At 42.8% G+C, this 23,197-nt stretch overlaps 2 protein-coding genes across 4 annotated transcripts in view; one reads left to right on the top strand and one right to left on the bottom strand.

Annotated features, from left to right (window-relative positions):
• The first annotated feature begins 1,257 nt into the window (after positions 1-1,257).
• prss35 (serine protease 35) lies at positions 1,258-7,592 on the top strand. 2 transcript variants are annotated; one of them, XM_018757059.2, is made up of 3 exons: positions 1,259-1,777; positions 5,488-5,626; positions 5,831-7,592. In XM_018757059.2, exons 2-3 carry the CDS (start codon positions 5,507-5,509, stop codon positions 6,737-6,739), a joined length of 1,029 nt encoding a protein of 342 aa, XP_018612575.1. In that variant the 5' UTR covers positions 1,259-1,777; positions 5,488-5,506; the 3' UTR covers positions 6,740-7,592. The 2 variants fall into 2 exon arrangements, with proteins under 2 accessions (XP_018612574.1, XP_018612575.1); XM_018757058.2 differs by having other exon boundaries at positions 1,258-1,777; positions 5,488-7,592.
• Positions 7,593-8,792: 1,200 nt separating this feature from the next.
• The window catches only part of snap91a (synaptosome associated protein 91a), a 38,567-nt gene continuing 24,162 nt past the window's right edge, over positions 8,793-23,197 (bottom strand). For both annotated transcript variants that reach the window (XM_029254248.1, XM_018757013.2), the window contains 14 exons: positions 22,834-22,932; positions 21,707-21,904; positions 20,352-20,435; positions 20,057-20,125; positions 18,496-18,585; positions 16,566-16,637; positions 15,414-15,587; positions 12,275-12,424; positions 11,961-11,985; positions 11,081-11,174; positions 10,803-10,889; positions 10,625-10,723; positions 10,334-10,432; positions 8,793-10,037 (listed from right to left, as the gene is read on the bottom strand). In XM_029254248.1, the coding sequence (XP_029110081.1) occupies positions 10,343-10,432; positions 10,625-10,723; positions 10,803-10,889; positions 11,081-11,174; positions 11,961-11,985; positions 12,275-12,424; positions 15,414-15,587; positions 16,566-16,637; positions 18,496-18,585; positions 20,057-20,125; positions 20,352-20,435; positions 21,707-21,904; positions 22,834-22,932 (1,331 nt within the window). In that variant the 3' untranslated portion in view covers positions 8,793-10,037; positions 10,334-10,342. The remainder of the gene's footprint in view (positions 10,038-10,333; positions 10,433-10,624; positions 10,724-10,802; positions 10,890-11,080; positions 11,175-11,960; positions 11,986-12,274; positions 12,425-15,413; positions 15,588-16,565; positions 16,638-18,495; positions 18,586-20,056; positions 20,126-20,351; positions 20,436-21,706; positions 21,905-22,833; positions 22,933-23,197) is intronic.

The raw sequence follows: 23,197 nt of genomic DNA, 5'->3' as shown, positions 1-23,197 counted from the left end.
TCCAAAGCCACGTACATTTCAGAGAACAATGTAAAAAGTGCAGCCTGAAGGTGAGATCTGGATGCAGACAAGTGATTCTCGAGTAGCCAAATTGTCACACAGCAGTGTTTTAAGTCAGTATACATTAGAGGAGTAGCAGCATATAGGTCTTAATAAAATAGTCCAGGATACATTTCATCTACAGGCTGAAGCTCTGCTGAACAGACTCGTGTAATGGCCTGCTTTTAAAATTATTAAACAGATTGCGCCAGATAAAACCAGGCAGCTTTACCGTAAAACTAGGAAAACGAGCGCACAAAATTCAAACGCAAACTACTCACTAACATTTTTATAATGCACATAGATGTCTTGCACACTGAGACTGACGTCTTTTATTTGTTTTATTCATGACAATTGTTGGGACCCTTTCAACGAACAGAACTTTATCTGAAATTGTGCTAAACATTTTGGTGAAACGAAAAAGCGTGTTCCCATCATGGGGGGGGTTAGGTTGTACAGAACAGTCCTCTCAGCATGTGCAAAATCGCTGTCAGCTGGTGGAATAAATGTGTTGCGCACATCACAGAAACAAGAGAAAAATGATGGATCCTCAAAACAAACTGGACTTAAGAATCACACGTCTGCAACTGTATGCCTCTAATGTAATTAAAGCACAAATTCCATTCTCTGAGATGTCTTTTGGAGAAAAGCTTCTGCTAAATGAATAAATGTAAATTTAAGTAGGCTGTACATGTAAAAGTGCGAGCTGTATGCCTGGAACATTTTTATGACATAAAAACAATTAATTGTACAGCATATTATATTATTTATGGGCATCCCGTGCAGAGTGGACCCCCTGCGTTGCACCCAGGGGCAGCAAATAGTGCAGTAGAGTGAATTGCTGCCTTGTGAAGATCGCAGGTTCAAATCCTGCCTTCTCCTGTGGTACCCTGAGCAAGGTATTTATCCTTAAGAGCTGCGGTGAAATTGCCCCGCTGTATAACTGGGTAAATCAAAGTAAGTACCTCAACACAGTAAGCTGTTTTGAGGAAAAAGCAACAGGCAATGTTAAATTTCAATTTATTTTATAATAGAGCGCTCTTCTTACGCAGTAACGCAGACAGAGCGCTTTAACAAAGGCACAAGGCAAGAAAAAACATAGAGGAATAAACATAGTCTAGAAGTGTGCATCCGGACCAGAGGTTCTTTCAACAGGTCTGCTAGGAACACATACATATATGATATATTTCACAACAAGAAATGTCTGGGACAGAAATAAACGGGGATGCCGCGGGATTAAATTAGGGGAACACGAAAAGCTGAAATAGGGCCATCCGGCCGTTCTAGAGCTTTTGAGCTTCAGAGGAACTGCATGCGAGGGCCTGGCATGTCGACAGTCCCGCCGCCACCTCGGCGCGGTCACGTGGGAGCGCTCCCGAGCCTCCTGAACCTACGCCCCCTCGCAGAATGGACGGGCCGCCTTTCAGCGGAGCCCTGCGAACGCTCCACACGCATTTACGGACCCACGCTGACTCAGGGCTTTCAGCGGTCCGGAGCCCGGAGCCCCGAGTCCCGGCGGTGCGGTCGGTCCAGCGGTCCGGAGCCGCGCGTCTCCGCGCCTTTTCACTGCACTGCAGCATACAGGCAGCGCGCGGAACGATGCGCAAAAGTGGATTAAATTAAAAAAGAAAAAAAAACTTATTTCCAAAACAGAAGGAATAACAACTGACAGCTGCCGTCTGTCGTAATCTACCGGCTGATTGACAGCCACGTGGATTATTGAGTGATTGATAACCAGGTGGGTTATGGATCCTTGTTGAAGAGCTGCGCTGCTGAATGACTGATAACCAAATCAATCAATGTATTGTGCGATTGATAATCATGTAGATTATTAAAGGATAACAAACAACCACTTTAGAATTCATGCATATTAACTTTACCGGCCGGTGTGAGTCTACTTTTTCATAATTTTTATTAAGGTGTTTTCCGGCTTTACTTCAAGTTCATTGCTAGCAGGATTGCAAGCGCTTTAACATTCATCAGCTACTGATTAGAGTACATCTGTACGAATTATTTAGTTATTGGATTATAACAATTAAGATGAGCTCATTTGTTTTCTGCTTTTTAATAAATGGGGTAAATGTTAGTAGAGCCGCATGTTCTTTGCTTGTTAATTTGATCAGAAAATGACTTTACCATGATTTTACCCATGAGAGTAAAAGGAGCAGCTAGTAGCAGTGGGATGAAAGACTTGCACCGAGGGTTATAGGTTCGAGTCTTTGGTTCAGGATTTATTAGTTGTTTAGAGTTAAGTTTTTATTGAAAATGGGAGGATTAAAACTAATCGGCCGAACAGATTAGTAACGAATGGGCAGGGATGTAATTATAGTCTATTTTTTGCACACGGTTAAAAAAGTTCAAGAAATGTTAAATCACCAAAATGGTGTTAATAAAATAGTCTGGGACACATTTAATTATCAGGCTGAAGCTCTGCTGAACAACGTACTCGCGTAATGCTCCAGGGAATTAAAACAGCGACTCATGTAAAAACAGAAATCTGTGACAGATAAACTTGTAATTAATATCTGGGGTTGTCCGAGACCAAAGCAACAGACGAAGCAGCAGCGCCACCTTCTGGCCGAACAGAATCACTGCGCCCTGACACTTGATAAGTTGTTTCTGTTTTAAAAAAAAAAATATATAATTGTCATCATTAACCCAGGTCAAGTGGCATTAGAATGGACGGATTAATAAATTAGGCTTACTTGTGCATTACGGGAAAGCTCCTAGTCTCAGCCTTGGGGCTGATGGGTGTATTTTTTGGCATTACTTGCAGCAAGAGGTGGTGCGGCGGTGTGGCAGGTTGGACTGGGTCTTGCTGTTTGGTGGGTCTGGGGTTCGAGTCCTGCTTGGGGTGCCTTGCGACGGACTGGCATCCCGTCCTGGATGTGTCCCCCTCCAGCCTTATGCCCCGAGTTGCTGGGTTTGGCTCTGCGACCCCGTATGGGATGAGCAGTTCAGAAAGTGTGTGTGTACTTGCAGCAATACAATTCCGTTATGTAAGGCCTCCACTTACAATGAGCAAATCTTGTTTTGTTGTGAAACCCTAACTGATAACCTACTACAGTATTATCATTGCTCTTCTTGCTTAACAGCAGCTTTTACAGGAAAGTGGCAAAACTGCACCAGATTGTAAATACACTTTGAAGGATGTGTACTTCACTCAAGGGTACGACTGCAGGATTTTAAAAGCTAGCTAGAAATCAATTTTCTTAGCAAATATCATGCCTCCTGCTGACTTGGGGTGCAGATAATCCCTTTTGTCAGTGAGGGTGGGGTGATAGTCCAGTATCATTGTGAAAGAGGGTAAGGATTGTATGGGATTGTACTGTATATTACACGGTGACCACTATAATAGCATGGTTCAACGTGGTTATCCCCTAATAATATTTTGGAAGTGATGGCAATCATCAGTTACTTTATGCCTTAGACAGAGTTCTGGGAGTAGTGATAACAGTTGTTTGTTTTACACCAGCAAGGCCCCAGATCTCATGAAGACCCATGTCAAGTTCAAACAGTGGAGCCTCCATATGCTCAGTATGTTTCTGCTCAGCAAGCGGTGCTGGTCATCTGAACTGAGCCAGAGGCCTGGCTGGAAATTCAGCCTGTCAGGGCAGCCTGTTTTTCCACTTGAAATTTTCACACAATTGACAGTATTGTGGCATGCCTGTGTGAGCGGCACTGAAGGCTGGATCTGGTTTCGCTGACTTTGGCATTGCTTTGTACTTGACGCAAGTTTATTAGGTTTGCAGTAGCGCCTCTGTCTAAAAAGGCTATTAATTTAAACACACTCTGCAGGCATCTAGCCTTGTTAGTGTTGTCAGCAATTTCTGTGTTTACAACTTGCGTGCGCAGCTGATGGTATGATACTGGTGTTCTAATTTGTGTCCTAAATCTAACGGAAAAATTAAATACACTCCAAACTAATATATCAGGCCCCTGTACAATGAAAATAGACTTTTTCAGTGGCTCTGTGTTTCCTCTCATGACTGTGTTCACAGTAGTGCTGTTTAGTTCAGAAATGCCCCAAAATGAGTAAGAGGGAGCATTTAAAAACACATTTATTCATTTAGCTGTCACTTTTCTCCAAAGCGAATTGCAACATTTAACTACCTAGAACTATTTATTCATATATACAGCTGGGTACTGTAAGGTAAGTACTTGCTTGTGAGTACTATAGCAGTAGGAGATATTTGAACTTGGAAAACTGGACCCAAAGGCAACAGCTCTAAATATTATGCTGTCAGCTGGCCCCAAACCACATAAAACACACACTGTGCTCCACGCCCGCAGCAGAAAAGGAGCTGTTAGGCATCAATGCATTTCTCATGGGAAAAAGAGGAAAACTGAGCACTCACCAGTGGAGCACTTCTTCAAAACGAACCACGCGACCTGTTCGGCAATAGGTTATAATAATGGCTTTCTACAAGAGACGGCAAATAAAACTGAAAAGTAATACGAAAGACTGCTTTCCTCCATTGCCAACAGGAGTAGGAATTTCTTCTTAACACATTAAAAATCTTTTTGTAACTGAAAATGAAGGCTATTCAAAGCTCACACGCTACGGACAACTTAGCGTAGCCAATACACCTGAAGCGCATGCCTTTGGACTGGGGGAGTAAACCGAAATACCTGCAGGAAACCCACAGGGCAGTCAGACTCCACAGAGACCAATCAGCTGCCCCGTGCCGCCCTGCTGCTACTATAGTGTTTTCAGTGGATTTGTCTTACTATTATGGCCCTCAGACAACAATACTATAATGGACACGGTCTGTTCTTGTCTATTTTTCTACTGTAGAACATGGTAGTTCACAGTAGAGCAGAATACCTTTTATCATTAAGTATGGTATTTCTCCAATTTAATTCAACAAGAAAAAGACAAATTCGCAAAGGCAACGTTGCCTAATCCTTCGCAAAATGCTGCTAAAACTTTTCTGTCAGCCGGAAACAAGTTTAAAAAAAATGCTGCAGCTCCCAGTCACTGCTTACACACAGGGAGAGCTGCTGCGCATCAGTCCCTGAGGGTAACCACGGCTTGGAAGGTTTGCGCCATAGTAAAACGCATGTAAGAACCAAAATTTCTCCCAAAAACCCTGGAGCTTTGAAAGAAAACAATACTAACTATAAACATTAACAAACCCACATGTACGCTGAATAAAAATCAAATCCATAAAGAAAGTGCACCTGATTTCTTACAAAAGTACACTGTACCTGTAATGTAAGGTACAAATTGTATAACAGCATCACCCACAGCAGCACCACGAGATTTAATTGGAGGAAAAAACAAAAGTGCTCTGGGGGTCACGATCTTTATCCAAAGCACTGGACTTGGCCATGAGTTCCTCAAGCCTATTGTATGAGATAAACAACATTCGTTTGAGTCATTTGCAGAACATTTGACACAAAGGAGACTGACTTTGCTCATAACTACGCTCACCTCTGTTTCAGAGCTACAAGCTGCTGTGCAATGGACCAGGCTCCTCTGCGCGCTCTGCTGTCCGTAGGAGCGGTGCTCGCCTCCGTCATGGGTGTGGCCGCGTGCGTGACTCAGGAGGAGGACACCACGTACACCTGGCTCCAGACGAAGGTACCAGTGATGCAGGACAGGCACACCGTGCATCTCAGCAGGCCTGCTTTCACGGCCGAAGCTGAGAGCGAGTTGAGTGCCGTGTGCGGGATCGAGTGCCAAAGCCTACTCTCCCGGCCCGATGTGGCTGAGCTGGAAAAGCTCCTGTCCTATGAGACCGTTTATGAGAATGGCACGCGCACGCTAACCGCAGTTTCCCTGCAGAGCCCAGGGCCGGCCTGGGACGAGCCTATGTTGAACGTTTCTGCTCGCCCTCGGCACAGACGGGAGCTGTATGGTCCGGACAGCCGCTTCACCATCGCTGACTCGCAGTACTCCACAAACTACCCTTTCTCCACCACGGTCAAGGTCTCCTCCGGCTGCTCCGGCATCCTTCTGTCCCCCAAGCATGTGCTCACGGCTGCACACTGCATCCACGACGGCCGGGACTATGTGAAGGGCGCCAAGAAGCTGCGGGTTGGTTTTTTGAAGCTGCGCTCCAGGCGTCAGGCTGGGGGCAAAGGGGCTCGTGAGAGAGGGGGCAGGAGAAGAGGAGAAAAGAGAGGGCAGCGGAGGGAGGAAGCACAGAGAGCAAAGAAGCGCAGCAGACGCAGTGTACCTCCTCAGCGGCCTTCCTTCCAGTGGACCAGGGTAAAACGCACACAGATCCCCACAGGATGGTTCAAGGACGTGTCCCAGGAAGTGGCCCTGGACTACGACTATGCCTTGCTAGAGCTGAAGCGTCCCCAGAAGCAAAGGTTCATGGATTTGGGCATTGTTCCATCTGTTAAGAAGTTACCCGCAGGGCGAATCCACTTCTCGGGCTTTGATGATGACCGGCCAGGCCAGCTCGTGTACCGGTTCTGCTCGGTCTCAGACGAATCCAATGACCTGCTGTACCAGTACTGCGACGCTGTGCCGGGGTCTAGCGGCTCAGGAGTGTACATCCGCCTGAAGGAACCTGGCAAGAAGAAGTGGAAGAGAAAGATCATAGCGGTGTTCTCTGGCCACAAGTGGGTGGATGTGAATGGGGTTCAGCAGGACTACAACGTGGCTGTGAGGATCACACCGGAGAAATACGCCCAGATCTGCCACTGGATCCACGGAGACTCCAACGTGTGCCGCAGCACCTGAGGGTTGTGGGGTTGTAGCCTCTTTGCCGACGGTGGTCAAGACGTGCTACAGTCGAGTGCCTCCAGACACTGTCCATCGCTAGGAGAACAGAAACTTGAGACAAAGCAAGTGAGAGAATCCTGCCTGTTTAGATTTTTATTTATTTGAAAACTGAATGCAGTCTTAGAAATAGTATTTTGCTATGAAAATTATCAGTTTCTAGGCAAATTAAAGTTTAAGCAGGGACATAAAATTCAACTGTTTTTCAAAGAAAGAAATTACTATGACAACTTGTTGGAGCTGATTGGTTTATGTCGCCGATTAAAAAAAAATCTGCTGTTTCTGATGCAGTAGGGTAATGCCTGGTGTTCTCATCTGCATGTACTGTATCTTCCACTATCTTCGCAAGCTACATATGAAGTAAGTAGCTTCAGCTATCATGTGACCCAGAAAAAAAATATTTTTTTCTTGAGATATAAACCTTTGGCGCATACTTGATGAAATGATGAAAAAGATAGTGCTGGTGCTTGTTTATTTCTATTTCGTTGCAATACAAGAATTAAACCAATTTATAACTGGATCCAGAAGGATTCTTGCTGAGTTGTTGAGTCATGTCTTGTCCAGTCTTTATGTCATGTATATTACTCTCAGTGCACAATGGATATGGGGGCTCGACATTAATAATTTGTGTTGGGTTGTCCACAGGTTTTTAACTGTCCATTTTTGGAACATATTGGAAAGACAATATAATGTCTAAATTTAAAACACCCTTTAATGGACAGGAACTCAACAGAAATGTACCAATTTATCTTGCTAGCAATAAAATTTTTATCCAAAAATAAATTTCACAGAGAATAAATTTGAATGAATATGAAATGATGCACTAAAATAGAGATTACTTAGTACTATTAAAAGAAATTAGCCAAAATAGCAACATATAGGGTCTAGTTTTCAATTTATGACAAATTTGGGTGCTTTCTAGTGAGAAATGATATCAAAACAAAAATGCTACGATACATTTTTGCATTGAATTTCTTGATGTTTCCCCTTAATTTATTGTACATGTGAAAATGTAAGTATATTATCTGTCCTGGACAGTTGGACAACTGTTAATTTTGAGCCCTGGATATGATTTCACCCTTGTGCACTTCTTCGTTGGTGCTGTGTTATATGACGGAGACATGGTGCTAATTTTATCTTTTTTCATCTGTTCATTACCAGGACATTTTAAGAAATACTGTTTAATAGTGTCTTACATCCATAAATTAAATGGACTTTGATGATCAGCTTAAGTCAATACTTTTTTCCTCTACACATTTAACATGAGTTAAATTTTTATGTTTAAGAAAAATGTATTAATATTCCCTGATGAAATAATTTTATTTTCAGTATTGTTTAATAGAAATGTGCAGCTTAAGTGATGATGTACTATAACTGATTAAAGTTTGTTTCTGAGCAACTGATCAACTCTCCTCTCCCTGATTGACTAGTTGTGTTTTCAGCACCTTCACTGACCACTCTTTGTCACTAAACACAGCTGCCCTTTTACATCTCCATCATGCAGGACATCTGATAGCGCTGGTGGCTCAATGGCTGCCGTGCTGTGGTACTGAGATCTTGGTTGGAATCCGGCTGCGTGGAGTTTGCATGCTCGCGAGAGTTTCCTTCCACACTCTAAAGACATGCAGAAGGCACCTTTAAAACCACATGTCAACAGTTTACTTTGACTCAGTGGCACTTAACCCAACTGTCCCATATTACCTTTATGTTCATTAGCTCATTAGGTCCCTCAGATGGCTCAGCTGTCCTGGCTGCTCTAGTTTCACGCCAGTCTATCCTGCACAGTCAGCACACACCCATGAATGAGGTCAATGCAGATGCTGTCTTCCTTATGCTTGGGAGCCAGTCCATTTAAACTGGGACACAAGGAAAGAGAGGCAAGGTAAGCAGGCATTTCTTTAAGTCAGTGTATTTATTGCATCCCAAAGAGCATACATGCACAGGGGTAAACCAAAAAACAAAGAAAAGCCATCTTTAAACAAAGTAAAAGTTTCTTTATCTATCCATTATTGTGTTTTTTTTTTTTTTTTTTCTCCCCCACAACAGTTGCTGACACGGTCACTTGGAATGAGACGACAGTGTACGGCTTCTACATGGCTGCCCACATAGACTAACAGCGACCTCCTTCCATTGCTTTGACACTTGAAGACGGTTTGCCTGCGCCGACACTTAGAAAACCACTGTACACCAAGAGAAGGAGAAACAGAAAACACCATGTGTACATCAATCAGGAACGGGGACAGGTGCCCAGGAAGATCCCAAGAGATCATTCTTATTCCAAGGGAAATACAAAAATAACACTACGGGAACTGAGCTTAGTCTGGTGAGAAGAAAACACCAACTACTATGAGAGTCAAACACAACAGCTCACTGATATAGACAGTGATCGTTCCACGGGAAACGGAATGGCAAGACCGACCCTGTCCGTGTAGGCTACTCTACGGGTGTACTCTGACTGGGTAACTGAGGTTCAATACTGCCTTCTGTCTACAATTTATAAGAGGACAATTCCTGTGTACCTTCAAATCTTTGTAAATAACTAAAATATAACCATTTTTATTTTAAAATAATAATAAATAAGTAAAATTTGTAGGCAAAATATCCTGAAGTACATACAGTACAAATTTAAACACAGTATAAATAACATATGAAAAACAGAAGCTAAAGACAAACATAAAAAAATTAAAGGTTCTGGGTTTCAGGATCTCTCAAACATTACATATACATATATATTTATATTTCACATATCAATATTTATTCCCAAATTAGACCAATAATGGGAGATAAAATAACCGTAGGACTTACTTTATTAGATCCACATTAATATGCTCTTAAAACAGATAGATAAGACAGAAATAAGAGAACTTTTGAGGGACATTTATATACATCGAAAGCTTTCTGGAATGAAGGATACATACACCAGACAAATGCCCGTCAGTCACCTCAAGGCATGGAGCCAAGACACAGGGCAAGCATAAAACACACATCCATCATTCAATTCAAACGCCAACACTGAAAAAGGATCAAAATACACCATACTTTTTTTTTAAAAATGTTATTTCATTTAGGGGAAAGATAACATCAAGATAACCACACACTCCTTTTCTATGGTTAGATTTCACATCTTGTGCTACAACATGACAAAGGAAGGAAAAGAGGTGGGGGAGGGAGCTCTGGCTGTTGTGATCTTCTGGGGGTGTCCATCCATGGCTGCAAACACACAGAAGCTGTTCTCAACGTGTTCTTACAGATAAAGTAGCTGCAGAAAGAGAGAGAAATGGGATTCAGTGTGTGAATGGCTATTTGTACATGTGTGGGGTATGTGTATACATGCAGGTAAATGTCTGTATGTGTTTTTGTGTTGCTCCCTGGGTCTGAAACCCTGCTTAACTGAGAGGATCAAGAAGGAAGTAGTGGGGTTGGTTCAACAGTGTTTAAAGCTTGTAGGTAAGCGAGAGGCTCTTCTTGACACCGTGATGACAGCTCTACACAGTAGGGACATGGCATAAACATCTCATCCATAGTGCATAAAAGCCTTCTGTTTCTCATTATTACCTTGGGGGTTTATAAGAAGTCCTTAATGTTGAGGTCAGCCAGGGGGTCCTTAGAGGGGGGCTTTTTAGGGCTCTGAGTGGCAGCTGGTCCGGGTGATAGCTAGAAAAGGGAAGAGAATGAGAAAATCATGTATGAGACACAAAATATGGCAGTTGAAATTGGGAAGCCTAGTGATGGACCCGTGTTTGTAAACATGCATGCAAATATACATTTAAAAACATGAGTTTGAAAAGGTCTGAAACAGGACACTGCAATTCAGTGTTGTAGAAAACCCTACATGTCAGTACTTACTGGAGCTCCAGGTACACCTGCCCCAGGGAACTGTGGCCTCATCATGGGCTGAGGAAACATCTGAGGCATCATGGGAGCTCCAGCCCCAGCTGCTGGGGGCTGTGGAGATCAGAGGGAGACTATAAGACAAAGCCTTGTAAAGCACACGTTCACAGCAAAAGGAGGCGTTTGCTCTTACCATGCCGAATCCTGGTTGTGCACCCATGGGTGGGGCCATTGATGCAGATGGGGTTGTCCCACCAGGAGCACCTGGGGAAGATCCAGGCTAGGAGGAGGTGTACAAAGAGAAACAAGGGAAATTTCCTTCAAGAGCATGGCACAAACATACTAAACACTGATTGCAGAAATTCTTCTTCTGCACATGACTGCAAAATCATAGTCAGACAGCAGGTGTAAATACTTGTCTACAGCCACCAAGGACAGGTACAGTAAGGCAGCACAACATGTAGCACTTACCATCTGAGTACCAGGAGCACCCCAGCTCGTAGGGGCCACCTGCGGCTGCCAGTTAGCTCCACCTGTTAATTTCTTCTCATTCCACTGCATGTCTCTGTGGAGAGACATCACCCAGTCAGCATAAGCTGAAAAATCCCTCCCATTACCTAATGCTACTTTTACAGCTTGTCAGTCAGCCACTATTTTAGGTACTTTTTTAATGTATAGTAATAATGCTGTAGAACTACACAGAGTTCTAGTTTCAGGGCAGAAAAGTGTGTGGAAACACACCACACAACATATGTTGCCAGGCTGTGATATGTCAATAATCTGTGATTTCCAAGTTTTATAACACGCTACCTTTGCTATATGTGTGGAGTGCTTCAAATGGGGGTGTTAAGCACACAGAGTGTAAGCTTCATAAGGAATCATCACATTCTGAATGAGCTACTGCCATAGTTTATCAAGGGCACGGTGCAGACAGTTTTCAATCAATAAAGCTGGAAAAATGTAAGTTTGTTTCATGGCATAATGATTGTTTCTGCTGTATAGAGATGGGAAATGCAGAAATGTTAACCACCAGACAGAGTCAAATTCCACAAGTTTACGCTGTTACCGAGGTTCCATGAAACAGTCCCAGCCACACCTATAGCCCCTTCATAATTATACATCTGCCCTGAAGAAATGCACAGTTGTTTTTGTGATTTGTGCCATGACCATTGCAACCGATAATAAATCTAAGTTATTGCTAACACTGCTCTTTCTGATATTTCTACAAACTTAGCACATTTCACATGCCTTGGTCAAATTGCTGTACAGCTACTGACAGCGCACAAGGTTAACGCAGTCAAAAAAGAACCCAGAGATGTACACAGAAAAAATACAGAGATGATGCTCTTACTTCTTCTGATTCCCCATCCCCAGATCTGTAAAAGACACAACTGTTAGGACACTGCACCCAGAGTAAAATCAGTGTTCCTGCCTACAATTTACAGTATGTATATTACATAAGTGTCTTACAGGAGAAGTTGGTATTTGAACCTGGATCCTTCAGATCCAAAGGCTGCAGCTCTACTTTGACAGCTGCTGTACCACTTGACAACTGTAAAATACACAACTGCTACACTTCTACACTGATCAGTCCTCTGCTTCATCAGTTTACACTCCTATCACTAACCTTCACCATCTGCCACTTCCATTCTGAACAATACGTACTTCCAACCAGGTTTGCCAGGGAAGAGTCAAGGTCGCCTCCAATGGCCTTTCCAGGTGGCACTCCTGCCATCCCAGTTGCTGCTGCAGAAGGTGCCGCTGAGCCCTGGGGTGCCATGGCAGGGATGAGGAGATCACCTAATCCATCGAAGACTTGGGGCAGAAGCAAGGGGGAAGACAGACTCAGAAACAAAGCGACATTATACCCTCACAAGAGAAGACATTGTCACCTCACACAACGAAACTAATGAAGGAGTTCACTCTGGTGACCACCGAGGACACGCTCTTCTGTAATATCAGTTGGAACTAGGGGTTTTCGGAAAGGACTGCAAAGCATGCACTAAGACATGACCACCGTACAGAGCACGGTGCGTGCATGTGATGAAGGACTCCCTACAACTGCTGTTGAGAGTAAGCAGAATGTAAACAGAGTTAAAAGCTATAGTAAAAATCAGGTTTTGAGAAGGCGTATGAAATAAACCAAGTACAGATATGAGGCATCTAAACTGATTGTTTATCGGGGATTTGGAAGGAAGTGATTACGGATTGGGGTGCAAAGCATTGTGGCAAATAAAGCTTGTGAAAAAGCTAGAACTCACCATTGACACAGTGGTAGTAAGCAATGAGCCAGCAGAAAGAAAGCAATAAGCAAAAGAGATGAAGGTGGAAAGCAGGAAGGCAGGGGGAGATGTAAAGGGCGGCACGAGGCAGGGATTACCAAAACAGCATGTGCACACAAAGGAGGGAGGGAGAGGGAGAGAGAGAGAAAGAGAAAGGGAAAGAGAGAGAAAGCAATGGTGAACTGCAGCACCATCAGCACATGGTCCTGAGCAGCTGCATTTCCATAACTGCATTTATGAGCACTGGGTCCTAAATCACAGGCACGTTGATTTGCCTTTACCATCAGTGGGGCTATACATGTAGAGAAATAGCATAAATCAAAAAGTACAGCTGCCCTGCACAATTCTCATAGTAAAAGTTGCCTTAATATAACGTTTTTGTACTATTATGCAAATAGTTCAAATAAAGCTATTTAGCAAGATTTTAGGGATAATCAGCAATTAAAATGGTGAGTATCCTTTATGTACAGTGTTAAACGGGAGATAGTTCAGAAGCATGGGACACAGCAATACTTAGAGGACATCTTCCCAGCCCCAGGGCAGTAGAGACCAGCTGCCTCTAATGAGGCACTTATATAAAGCAGCTTGTCTCAAACAGGGAACTCTGGGAAAAGAACAGATTGATATGGTGTTAAATACTGTGTTGGTGTGTTTACCGTCTTTGTGTGTTGTAATTATGTAAGGTTAATAAAACAGCCACCGGCTTTTTACACATTGAACAAACCGAGGTGTATTCCACCTCCATCTAACCCATATACTGTAGCTCCTACCCAACTCTACAACTGGTTGCAGTAGCTGGACAGTATCACTTTCAAATGAGCTTAAATTGCTTGCCTTTTAGGGGGTGTGGTGGTGCAGTGGTGCAGGGGGTTGGACCACAGTCCTGCTCTTTAGTGGGTCTGGGGTTCGAGTCCTGCTTGGGGTGCCTTGCGATGGACTGGCATCCCGTCCTGGGTGTGTCCCCTCCCCCTCCGGCCTTACGCCCTGTGTTACCGGGTAGGCTCCGGTTCCCCGCAACCCCGTATGGGACAAGTGGTTCTGAAAGTGTGTGTGCGCACGTGCGCTCGTCTTTTATGATCTGAAACCATATGCATTGTTTATGCTGTATGACTTGTTTTCCTCCGTAATTATGTCAAGTATGCAGACACATTTGGTCCCCATCAATTTATGTTGCAAGCTCAACTTTCATGGAGGAAAACTTGCTGCTCTTCCAACATCTGTGTTTATATTACTTAGGTAAGCACAAGCACATCCCTGTAAGTAACAGTAATATCTCTATAATATGTCCTGTATGAAAACACGTGGGTTTGAAAACTCACCTGTTCTGGACTCACTTCTCTCTTGAACCCATAATAACAGAAAAAACCTCATGCAGCTACTCGTGTGAACGTATAGGGATTGATATGTTGGTAAGTGATAAATTAACTACACTGTAGAATCACGTCTTTGTATCCAAATTTCTCATTCTGTTGATGTAATTCACTATTTTTCTGTGAGATGTACTCTGCTTTGGAGAAAAGTGTCTGCTAAATGAGTAAATGTAACCATGTATGTAACATGCATTGCTGGACTCTACTTCTCTGGGGTCTTAGCACTGGTTTTATACCACATTTTATTATTTACTTTGGCAAATTCCTCACATAACATATAGAATGTATTATTTTTTCACCATGTAGAGAAAACAAAGTTTTTCTGGAAACAGCCAAGAAGAAGGAAACAGTGAGCCATACCTTTGCATAATGGTCCCTTCACTTAGTGCTTTTATCAGCAGGCCATTTGGCTCTAACTGCTTTTAACTGATCCCTATCTGTCTGCATTCACAAGATGACCAGCGTTCCTCCAGCTGTAGCTGTGACAACACTGAGCTCAGTTACTGTTCATTTGTTTAAGTCTACTTACACTGACAATTAGTTAAGAAACCAGGCACCAGTAAGGCTGCTAGACAAAATCAAATGTGTAAAAGTGCCTCTGTTTCATCTTTCACTAATATCGGCAAAACTAGAACACACCAAGAAAGCCCAGATCTTCACGGAGACAAGTTCCATATAAGGAAACCATGCAGTGTTATTCTCATGCCCCTGTCCCATTTTCTGTGGTCTGTGTCCCTCTACAGGGACTAAATGTAAATTTTCCTGTAGTAGCATCACATGGTCACAGCACAAGCTACACAAATCATACACACATAGCAGGAATGAGTCACATGGCTGCATAACAGGCACAGCTCCAACAGACCTGCAGTCCAGACCCATAATCCTTCAGACTTCCATCCACTGCTGCTGCTAAACCCAGGCCAAGGTGTCTTCATCTCAGCATTAATCTCAGCCAGTTTTCATCTTCAGAAGACAGCTAATCTTTCAGCAGAACGGGACAATCTGGGCATGTAACCTAGACTTCTACTACACAGTTACCATTTAATGACCTTGGGTTGGCATTGCCAGGAAAAAGTGACAACTGAGGACACGTGAAGAACATGAGTAGCAGCGAATACCTGAAAGTCAAAGAAAAAGCAGCCTGCAGCCTACCTGAGGCATCAAAGCCACCAGAGGGTGCCGCTGCTGTGGCAGGGACCTGGGTGGATCCGAAAGCAGCATCAAAGCCAGACTGTAACAGGTTGTTCTGGCTCAGAGCTGGTGCTGCAGCTGGAGTCGGTGTTAGGGATGGGGAGGGTGCTGTGGCAGGGCTGGGGGTCATTAGTCCTGGTGGGGCACAATACAATAGCTATATTAAAAGCAGTACTGCACAAATCACACACGTGCACGCACACACTACACTTATGTTGAACACATATTTACTGTCACAAAAAATGACAAACACCCTTTTAGGTGTATACACAGCACTTACTGCAAAACTTCTACATCTCTAACTGTAATATATCACATACAACTCACTACTTCAAAAAAGCTATACATTTTTTATAATTATACAATTCATCAGTAATACAAATCTCTAATATAGTTTTAAATATACTACATTTATTTAGCTGAAGCTGTTCTCCAAAGCAAGTTACAATGGTGAGGTACTTACAATTATTTACCAATTTATACAGCTGAGAATTTTTTATTTTTTTTTTCTTCACTGGAGCAATTCAGGGTAGGTAGCTTGCTCAAGGGTACTACAGCTGGAGGGGGGAATCAAATCCATGACCTTTGGGTCTAAAGGCAGCAGCTCTAACCACTACACTACCAGCTGTCCCCCTCTATAAGATATACATACTATATAATTTTAATATATTTTACACTACTTTTGTAAAATCATATAACGTAATGCAAAGCATATCTTTGCAGCGGGTATACAAAAGACACAAAGCAAAAAGGGCAGCATGGTGGCACAGCAAGTAGTACTGCTGTCTTGCAGCACCTGGGGGGTGTGAGAGGACATGGGTTCAACTCCCACTCAGTCTGTGTGGAGTGTGCATGTTTTTCCACAATCCTAAGACATGCTGTTTGGTTTTACCCATAGTGTGTGAGTGACAGAGAGAGTGTGTTCCACTGATGTATGGATGAGCGAGTCAGTGTAAGTAGTGTATCTAGCAGTGTAAGTGACCTTTTGGTGAATAAGGCATGTGGCTGATAATACTACATAGAGTTTACTAGAAGTTGCTTTGGAGAAAAGTGTCTACTAAATGTATGGGTACAGTAGGGAGACACGCAGGTACTGAAGGGCCAGAGCGTTACCCGCCAGCAGGTCGGTGGCCGGCACCCCGGGGGCAGTGGGCTGACTCTCAGAAGTAGGCCCACCGAAGGTGTCTGTTGTCCACAGTGCAGCATGGGGGCAGAGAAGGATTAGTCAGCCGGCACGTCCACACTGCTACTGGTAGACAGAGAGGGGAGGAGAGTCACCACCGCTACTAACACCTGGACATACTATAAATTTACAGGTACACTTAGAAACACACAGTTACCCACACAAACATGCACGATAAAATGTGTATTCATGCACAGGTATGCAAGCAGACAGAACATGAATCTGTTTTAAATTACATGCATAATAACATGCCACAAAAGTGTATGGCATAACACAGACAAAAATGGTGGGCTAACTCTCTTGCACCAGCTCACTGAAAGTACACACACACACACCCAACCCCCTGTATCGCTCAGTCTATTACTGCTCAACAGATTATCTTCTTACTTAGTGCAGATACTCATTAAAAGATTCGGCCTATTAATCTTCAACAATCAGTTAATTTATCTTCACAATTTCAGAAAAAATTGAAAATGTCATATAACTTAACCAGTAACACGACAAGCACACATATCGAAAGTGACTACTTACAGCATTTGACCCATTTAGACAGCAGAATATTTTTACTGCAGCTGTTCAAGGTAACTACCTGCAGTAGTATCTAGCAGTGGGCACTGAGATACCTTCTAATTAAAAGTTCATATTCTTGACTGGTACATGACCAACTACACCAGGTATATACCCAAAAAAACGTAGACTTACATACAATAGCCTTGGCTTTCACCTATGTACAATCTATCCATTATGCAAAAATACTAACTTTTGGTAAACACAAAAAGAATAACAAGTACTATGGTAGACAAACTTCATTTATCTTTATTTACATTTATTCAGCAGACACTTACTTCAAAGAAACTTGCACTGTGACGCTATAGAATGTTTTTCCTATTTATACAGCTGGGTAACTTTTTTTTTTTACTGTAACAAATCAAATAACTTCAGAGTACTGCAACAGAAGCGGAGATTTGAACCTGGGTCCTTTGCATGAAATGCAGCTCTAACAACTACATTATCAGCTGCTCTTTAATGATCATGCCATTACAGCACCACTGAAACACATGACTTTGAGCAAACCCACAAGACCACCTAATAATATCTGCTTCTGCAGAGGCAGCATAGTTTAAGCATGTGCACTGCTTACAGGAATACGTGGAATAAATACTGACATTCACTAATTATTTGCAAAAGAAGACCTGAAAAATACATTACAATGTATATCTAACTCTAAATAAAGAAGGAAAGGTTTTCCGATTTTTCTGTATTTTTGGTTGGGAGGAGATAAAATACAGTGAAATTCTAAAAACGTATTTTCTGTAATTTTTATTTTATACTGAAATGTATTGTGTATGTTCTGCATCATATTCCCTCATGAACACATTGTTTTAAAGTATCGTGGCACGCCAGGCCCTGGGTTTGGGGAGTGACCAGGTTTGAGGTGGACTTAGGGAATGTTTTATTGAAAACAAAAAACAAGTAGTGCAACGCACACATACACAGAAAACAGGAGCTTTCAGCAGAACCCACTTGAGCACCAGTTCAAGCTTCACACTTGTATGTTATTAGTTGATTCAAACATACCATAAGCTCTGTTTAAATCTAAATGTAATCCAAGGTGTTACAGAAATAAGAAATAAGGCATAAGAAAAACAGCTGAATATCACCCTAGGAGTGAATTTACTTTTTCTGGGTACAGCTTGCCAATTTATTGATATTTCTAAATATAAAAAAGAACACACACTATTAACATAAGGGACAAGTCTATCAATATCCTATCAGCCTACAGTCTACATCGTGTACACCAAAAACAATTTCAAACACTGTCAAATTCCACAAGAGGAGCACATTTTGCATCATACGCACCGCCAAGCAGGTCCAGCACGTCACTGCTTTCAGGTTTAGTAGGAGAGGCAGCAGTGGGCGCGGGTGCAGGCGCTGGTGCTGAAAATGCATCTGAAGCAGGACAGAAAGTGAGAAAGAAGCCAAATGATCAGATAGGGCTGAGGAGGAGGACATGGTCCCTGGCCGAGCTGCAGGCAAGAGAGAACAAATTGTGGGAAGCAGTGCAGGAGGGAAAAAAACAGGCAAAGAAAGACACAAAGCATGCATGCTGATTTCTTTCATGCTCAAGCACAATCTGTATGTTGTTGCTATTATAGCAACTCACCCAGAAACATCAAAATTCTATAAATTAGAGCCTGATAAACACATGGCCCTTGACTTATGATGGGGTTCCATTCCAATGAACTCGATGTAAGTCTACTTTTATCATAAGTCTCAAGCACCCTTACTTGCATGAATGTTGCATAATTGGTCCCTGTGATATTTTTTTCCACTACTTTCGCACATTATTCACACATGCACATTTTCGGAACCGCTCGTCCCATACGGGGTCGCGGGGAACCGGAGCCTACCCGGTAACACAGGGCGTAAGGCTGGAGGAGGAGGAGACACACCCAGGACGGGACGCCAGTCCGCCGCAAGGCACCCCAAGCGGGACTTGAACCCCAGACCCACCGGAAAGCAGGACCTGGTCCAACCCACTGCACCACCGCGCCCCCCACATTATTCATATTACAAAAAAATATAGAATAATATATAGTACGGTGTTATATTTTCAGGCTGCACTATTTTGACTTATTTCTAAATCCGTTTTCTTTCCTTTTTCTGCATCACCACAGCACTTACATTTTCACTTGTTAGACATTTTAAATAAAAACTAGTATTACAAATAAAATGTTCTGTAAATAAAACATAATCAGTGATAAACACACTGACTTAGTGAATAAGAAATATGATGCTTTGCGGCAGCATGACCAGCCAATGTTATCCAATAGCAGATAGAGCAGTTGTCATTAGACTTTCTGACCAAACATTGGGACTCACAAATAAGGTTAATGGGACAGCCATTGTAAGTCTAGGTTGTCTTAAGTTGCAGACCACCTGCACAGACCACTGTAAACATTAGTTATATATGCAATGTGACTAGTACGCTGAAACACAGAAATAGTGTTTTTCTTCCAGGACTTCAATGGAAGATAAAAGTAATGAACTGGTCCAGTTCTCCCATTACAGATGCTGAAGACAGAAGACAGCCCTATGCCACCTGCTGCTTCAGTAGGTAATGTTGTACACCAGGCAATGGATTACAAACATGTAGCACACTTGTTGCCATGGTAATGCTTTGTCTTCATGATACAGCAAGAGAGCAAAACCACCCTGGAGACAAACCTTGAGACAAACCTTAAAACAAATTCTAAACTTCAATCGAAACAGCTTGTAAGAACTAATTTTATTTTCTCCAAACTAGAAGAGAGCTAAGAGGCTCTCCAGGCTGATGTAAAAAGCTCAGTGGTTTAAGACACTTTTTTGTGCCATTTGTAGACAGCGAGCTCCCCAGGTATAAAGCAGAGGGAGGACTCACCAGACAGGAGATCGGCAGTCAGGCTGGCCTCAGGCAAAGGAGAGGGACCTCGGGAGGCTGCGGGCAAGTCTTTTTTTTGGGGGGGTGAAGGGGGTGGAGGGTCAGACAGGCACATGAAAGAGGAGGACAGAAAAAGATAAAGAAAGTAGTACTATTCTGGCTAGCTGGCTGTAGAGAAAGACATGCACAAGGCACGTTCCACAATGGGGACAAACCAGGATGCAGTGGAAAAAACTGATGAGAGATTATGGGAAAAAAACGAGTGTCATAAGGAAAGAGTACTGAGCTCCTGTACCTGCACCGAATAGGTCTATGCTAGGAGTAGCGTCTGCTTTGGAAGCTGTGGCGGAACTTTGCTCGGGCATAGAATCAAACAAATCTACAAACAAGGACATACACATTCAGATCAATCCAATGCATATTGACAGGGAGGGGGAAGAAAAAATGAAAAGCTCCAGAAAAAAGTCAATCATGTGATTAATCTTTTTTAAGCTGAAAAATGCTTATTCAAAACAGAATTACAATACTGGTCAAAATTCTCTAGTTGACAAGTTGGAGAATGTTAGTAGTGTATAGTTTCTGCTGAACCTTCAACACTCCTCCATTCCTCCAGCTTGAACCAGACGCAGCTGGAAATTCCAGACTGGAGTCAAACTGAAATCTGAGCCAAATTCATCACCTTAACATTGAGATAAAAATATTTTGTTTCTGAGACTATTCACTTACTGTAGGTAGTCCCATTTAGTCAATGACACAACTTGATGAGTGAGGAGAGATGACTGAAAAGTTCTGAGACTGACTTTACTGCACTGTCCTGTGAGCTGCAGCTACAAGGTGGAAGGGAACCAAGGTCAAGGCCCTGTGACCCTACACCTGTGGATGGACCCATTTCTGTTTAGTCTTTCAACTGTCATGCCCAACAGTTTACCTGTTTTTTATGGCAGCTATATTCTTTGTAAAGCTTGGGAAAAGTGGTCAAGAGACCTTTGAAATGTGTAATCAAGCATATGCAGCAGAAACAAAAACTCGGCAGGGAAATTTTAATTTGATGAAGTGAAAAAAGCTACGGATATTGCCGTGAAGACAACATCAAATATTTGCTGCTGCGCGTCTCCAATGACAATGACAGTCTCCAAACTTTTCACCCAAGTCTTGTTTCATTCAGTGCCATAGCCTGTACTGAGTTCAGTTACTGTTTTGAGAAATCCAAGCTGACTGGTTAATCCACTTTTCTGGCAACACCATTTAGTAGATTAATACATTCTGAGGTTTATTCCGGTCAGTGGAGTTTATTCTATTCAGTAGGTTAGTCTGTCCATTTCCCAGCAGAAGGCACCAGTCAATGGGTTAATTTGTGTGACAAGCTACTCCACTGAGTCAATCAGGCAGTATAGTAGATTCCCTCACTCATCAGGTTAATCCAATTTATCTACTCAGTGCATCATTCCAATCAGAAGATTATTCCAAATGGTAGAAGTATCTTGATTGGGTCTTCCAAATCTAGTTTGCCATGTGGAGAGAGAAAGGTCAAAAATTTGACTCAATTTATGCATAAAAAAATCTGTAATGAATAAAAGAAAGCACAATGTGGGATTATGCAGATTTCATTATCGCATGTGGAAAAGGAGAAACAAAACAAGGCGAATTTACCACCAAAGATATCTAGTGCAGGAGCTGTGGTGGCGGAGGTGGAGGTGGTGGTAGGAGGAATGGGGGCAGCGGGGCCGCCGGTCGGCACGGCGCTAGTGGTGGGGACTACTACTGCAGGGCTGGTCTCAGCGGGCTTCATTGCAAAGAGGTCCAGCTCAGGGGCCACTTCTGCACTACCCTCAGATGGTGCGAAGGGGTCTTAAAGGAAGAGGAGGGTGTTACACAGGAAAGAGACACAGCCAAAATTGTACAACCTCAAGAAGCCTCCACAACGATAGAAAGGGGGAGAAAAAAAAAAAAGAACAAAATCAACTGACACTGATGGCTGGCTTGCATCCAAGCATCCATTAACATTAAGACTGCAGCCTCAGGCAAACTTGAATCTCAAGATACTGCCTCTTTCTGCACAGCCACGAGACGTACAATCTAAAGCTAGTACTTCAACTCGAGGCTACCACAGTAACACCCTATAGGGTGCCACTTTCTAACTGAACAGTGGGTGTTCGATGGTATCCATAAGAGTATTTTTTTTTTTTTTTTTTTGCTTGGCTTAACTTGAATTTGCCAACAGCTTTCTTTAGTGCAGAATAAGGTTAATGTTAAAAAAAAAGAAATGTTGTGCATAAAACTTCTGCCAATGATCATTACCAATTCTATGCCTTTGTATCCACCAGAGCTCCGTGAGAGTTGCTGTCAAACACGATTTTTAGCCTGAACATACTACCATGCTCCCAGAAGAACGTACTGCATGACAAAATTTCATAAAACGTAAATTAAATTTTGTCAGTAATGAGTCAGTCAGCATGAATCAGTGGTAAAATACATAAAAATAAAACCCAGACAGCCTCAACCTGACTATTCAGAAGATGAATACTGTCAGGTAAAATGTTAGCAAGGGTGGCTGTACTGAATGGAAACAAAGAGGTGATGGGGCAGTATCTGGAAGATTTGAAGGGGTGGTGGGAACCACAGGCTCCAGAGCAAGGTCTCTTGTGAAATGGTCAACTAACGTTCCCATGATAGCATCAGCTCCTTCTAATGAGAGTGCACAACTTAGGTCGCGCTCACTCATGGGCTGGTTATACACTTGCACACATGCACTAACAGCAGACTGTTACATCACCCACCAGATCCAGCACATGCATCTGTAGCAGGGGTGGGCGGGATAGGTGGAGCCCCACCCTCAGCAGCAGCAGGACCATCACCAGGAGAAGGTGCAAATGCATCTGAGACACCAGAGAAGGGAATTGGAGTACACAGCATAGCAAAAGAAGGAAACGTTTTTTTTTTTTTAAAAATCAGATTATCGGTTTTCTTGTGAAAATCAATTTGGACTGGAAAAAGCTGCACATAGAAAAACACAGATACTGTGATGAGCCAGGTTGCTTATTTGGGGCTACAGTGCCAAACTCTGCAGCTCACATAACAACGTGAACAAAGCTGAAACAGAGCAAAAGCAAAGGTTTCATCATTTGCCTTGTTTGACAAGAG

This window comes from Scleropages formosus, chromosome 8 (genome assembly GCF_900964775.1).
Source record: "Scleropages formosus chromosome 8, fSclFor1.1, whole genome shotgun sequence".
Lineage (NCBI taxonomy): Eukaryota > Metazoa > Chordata > Actinopteri > Osteoglossiformes > Osteoglossidae > Scleropages > Scleropages formosus.
The sequence above is the reverse complement of the archived record's forward strand: the minus strand, read 5'-3'. Positions and strand labels throughout refer to the sequence as shown.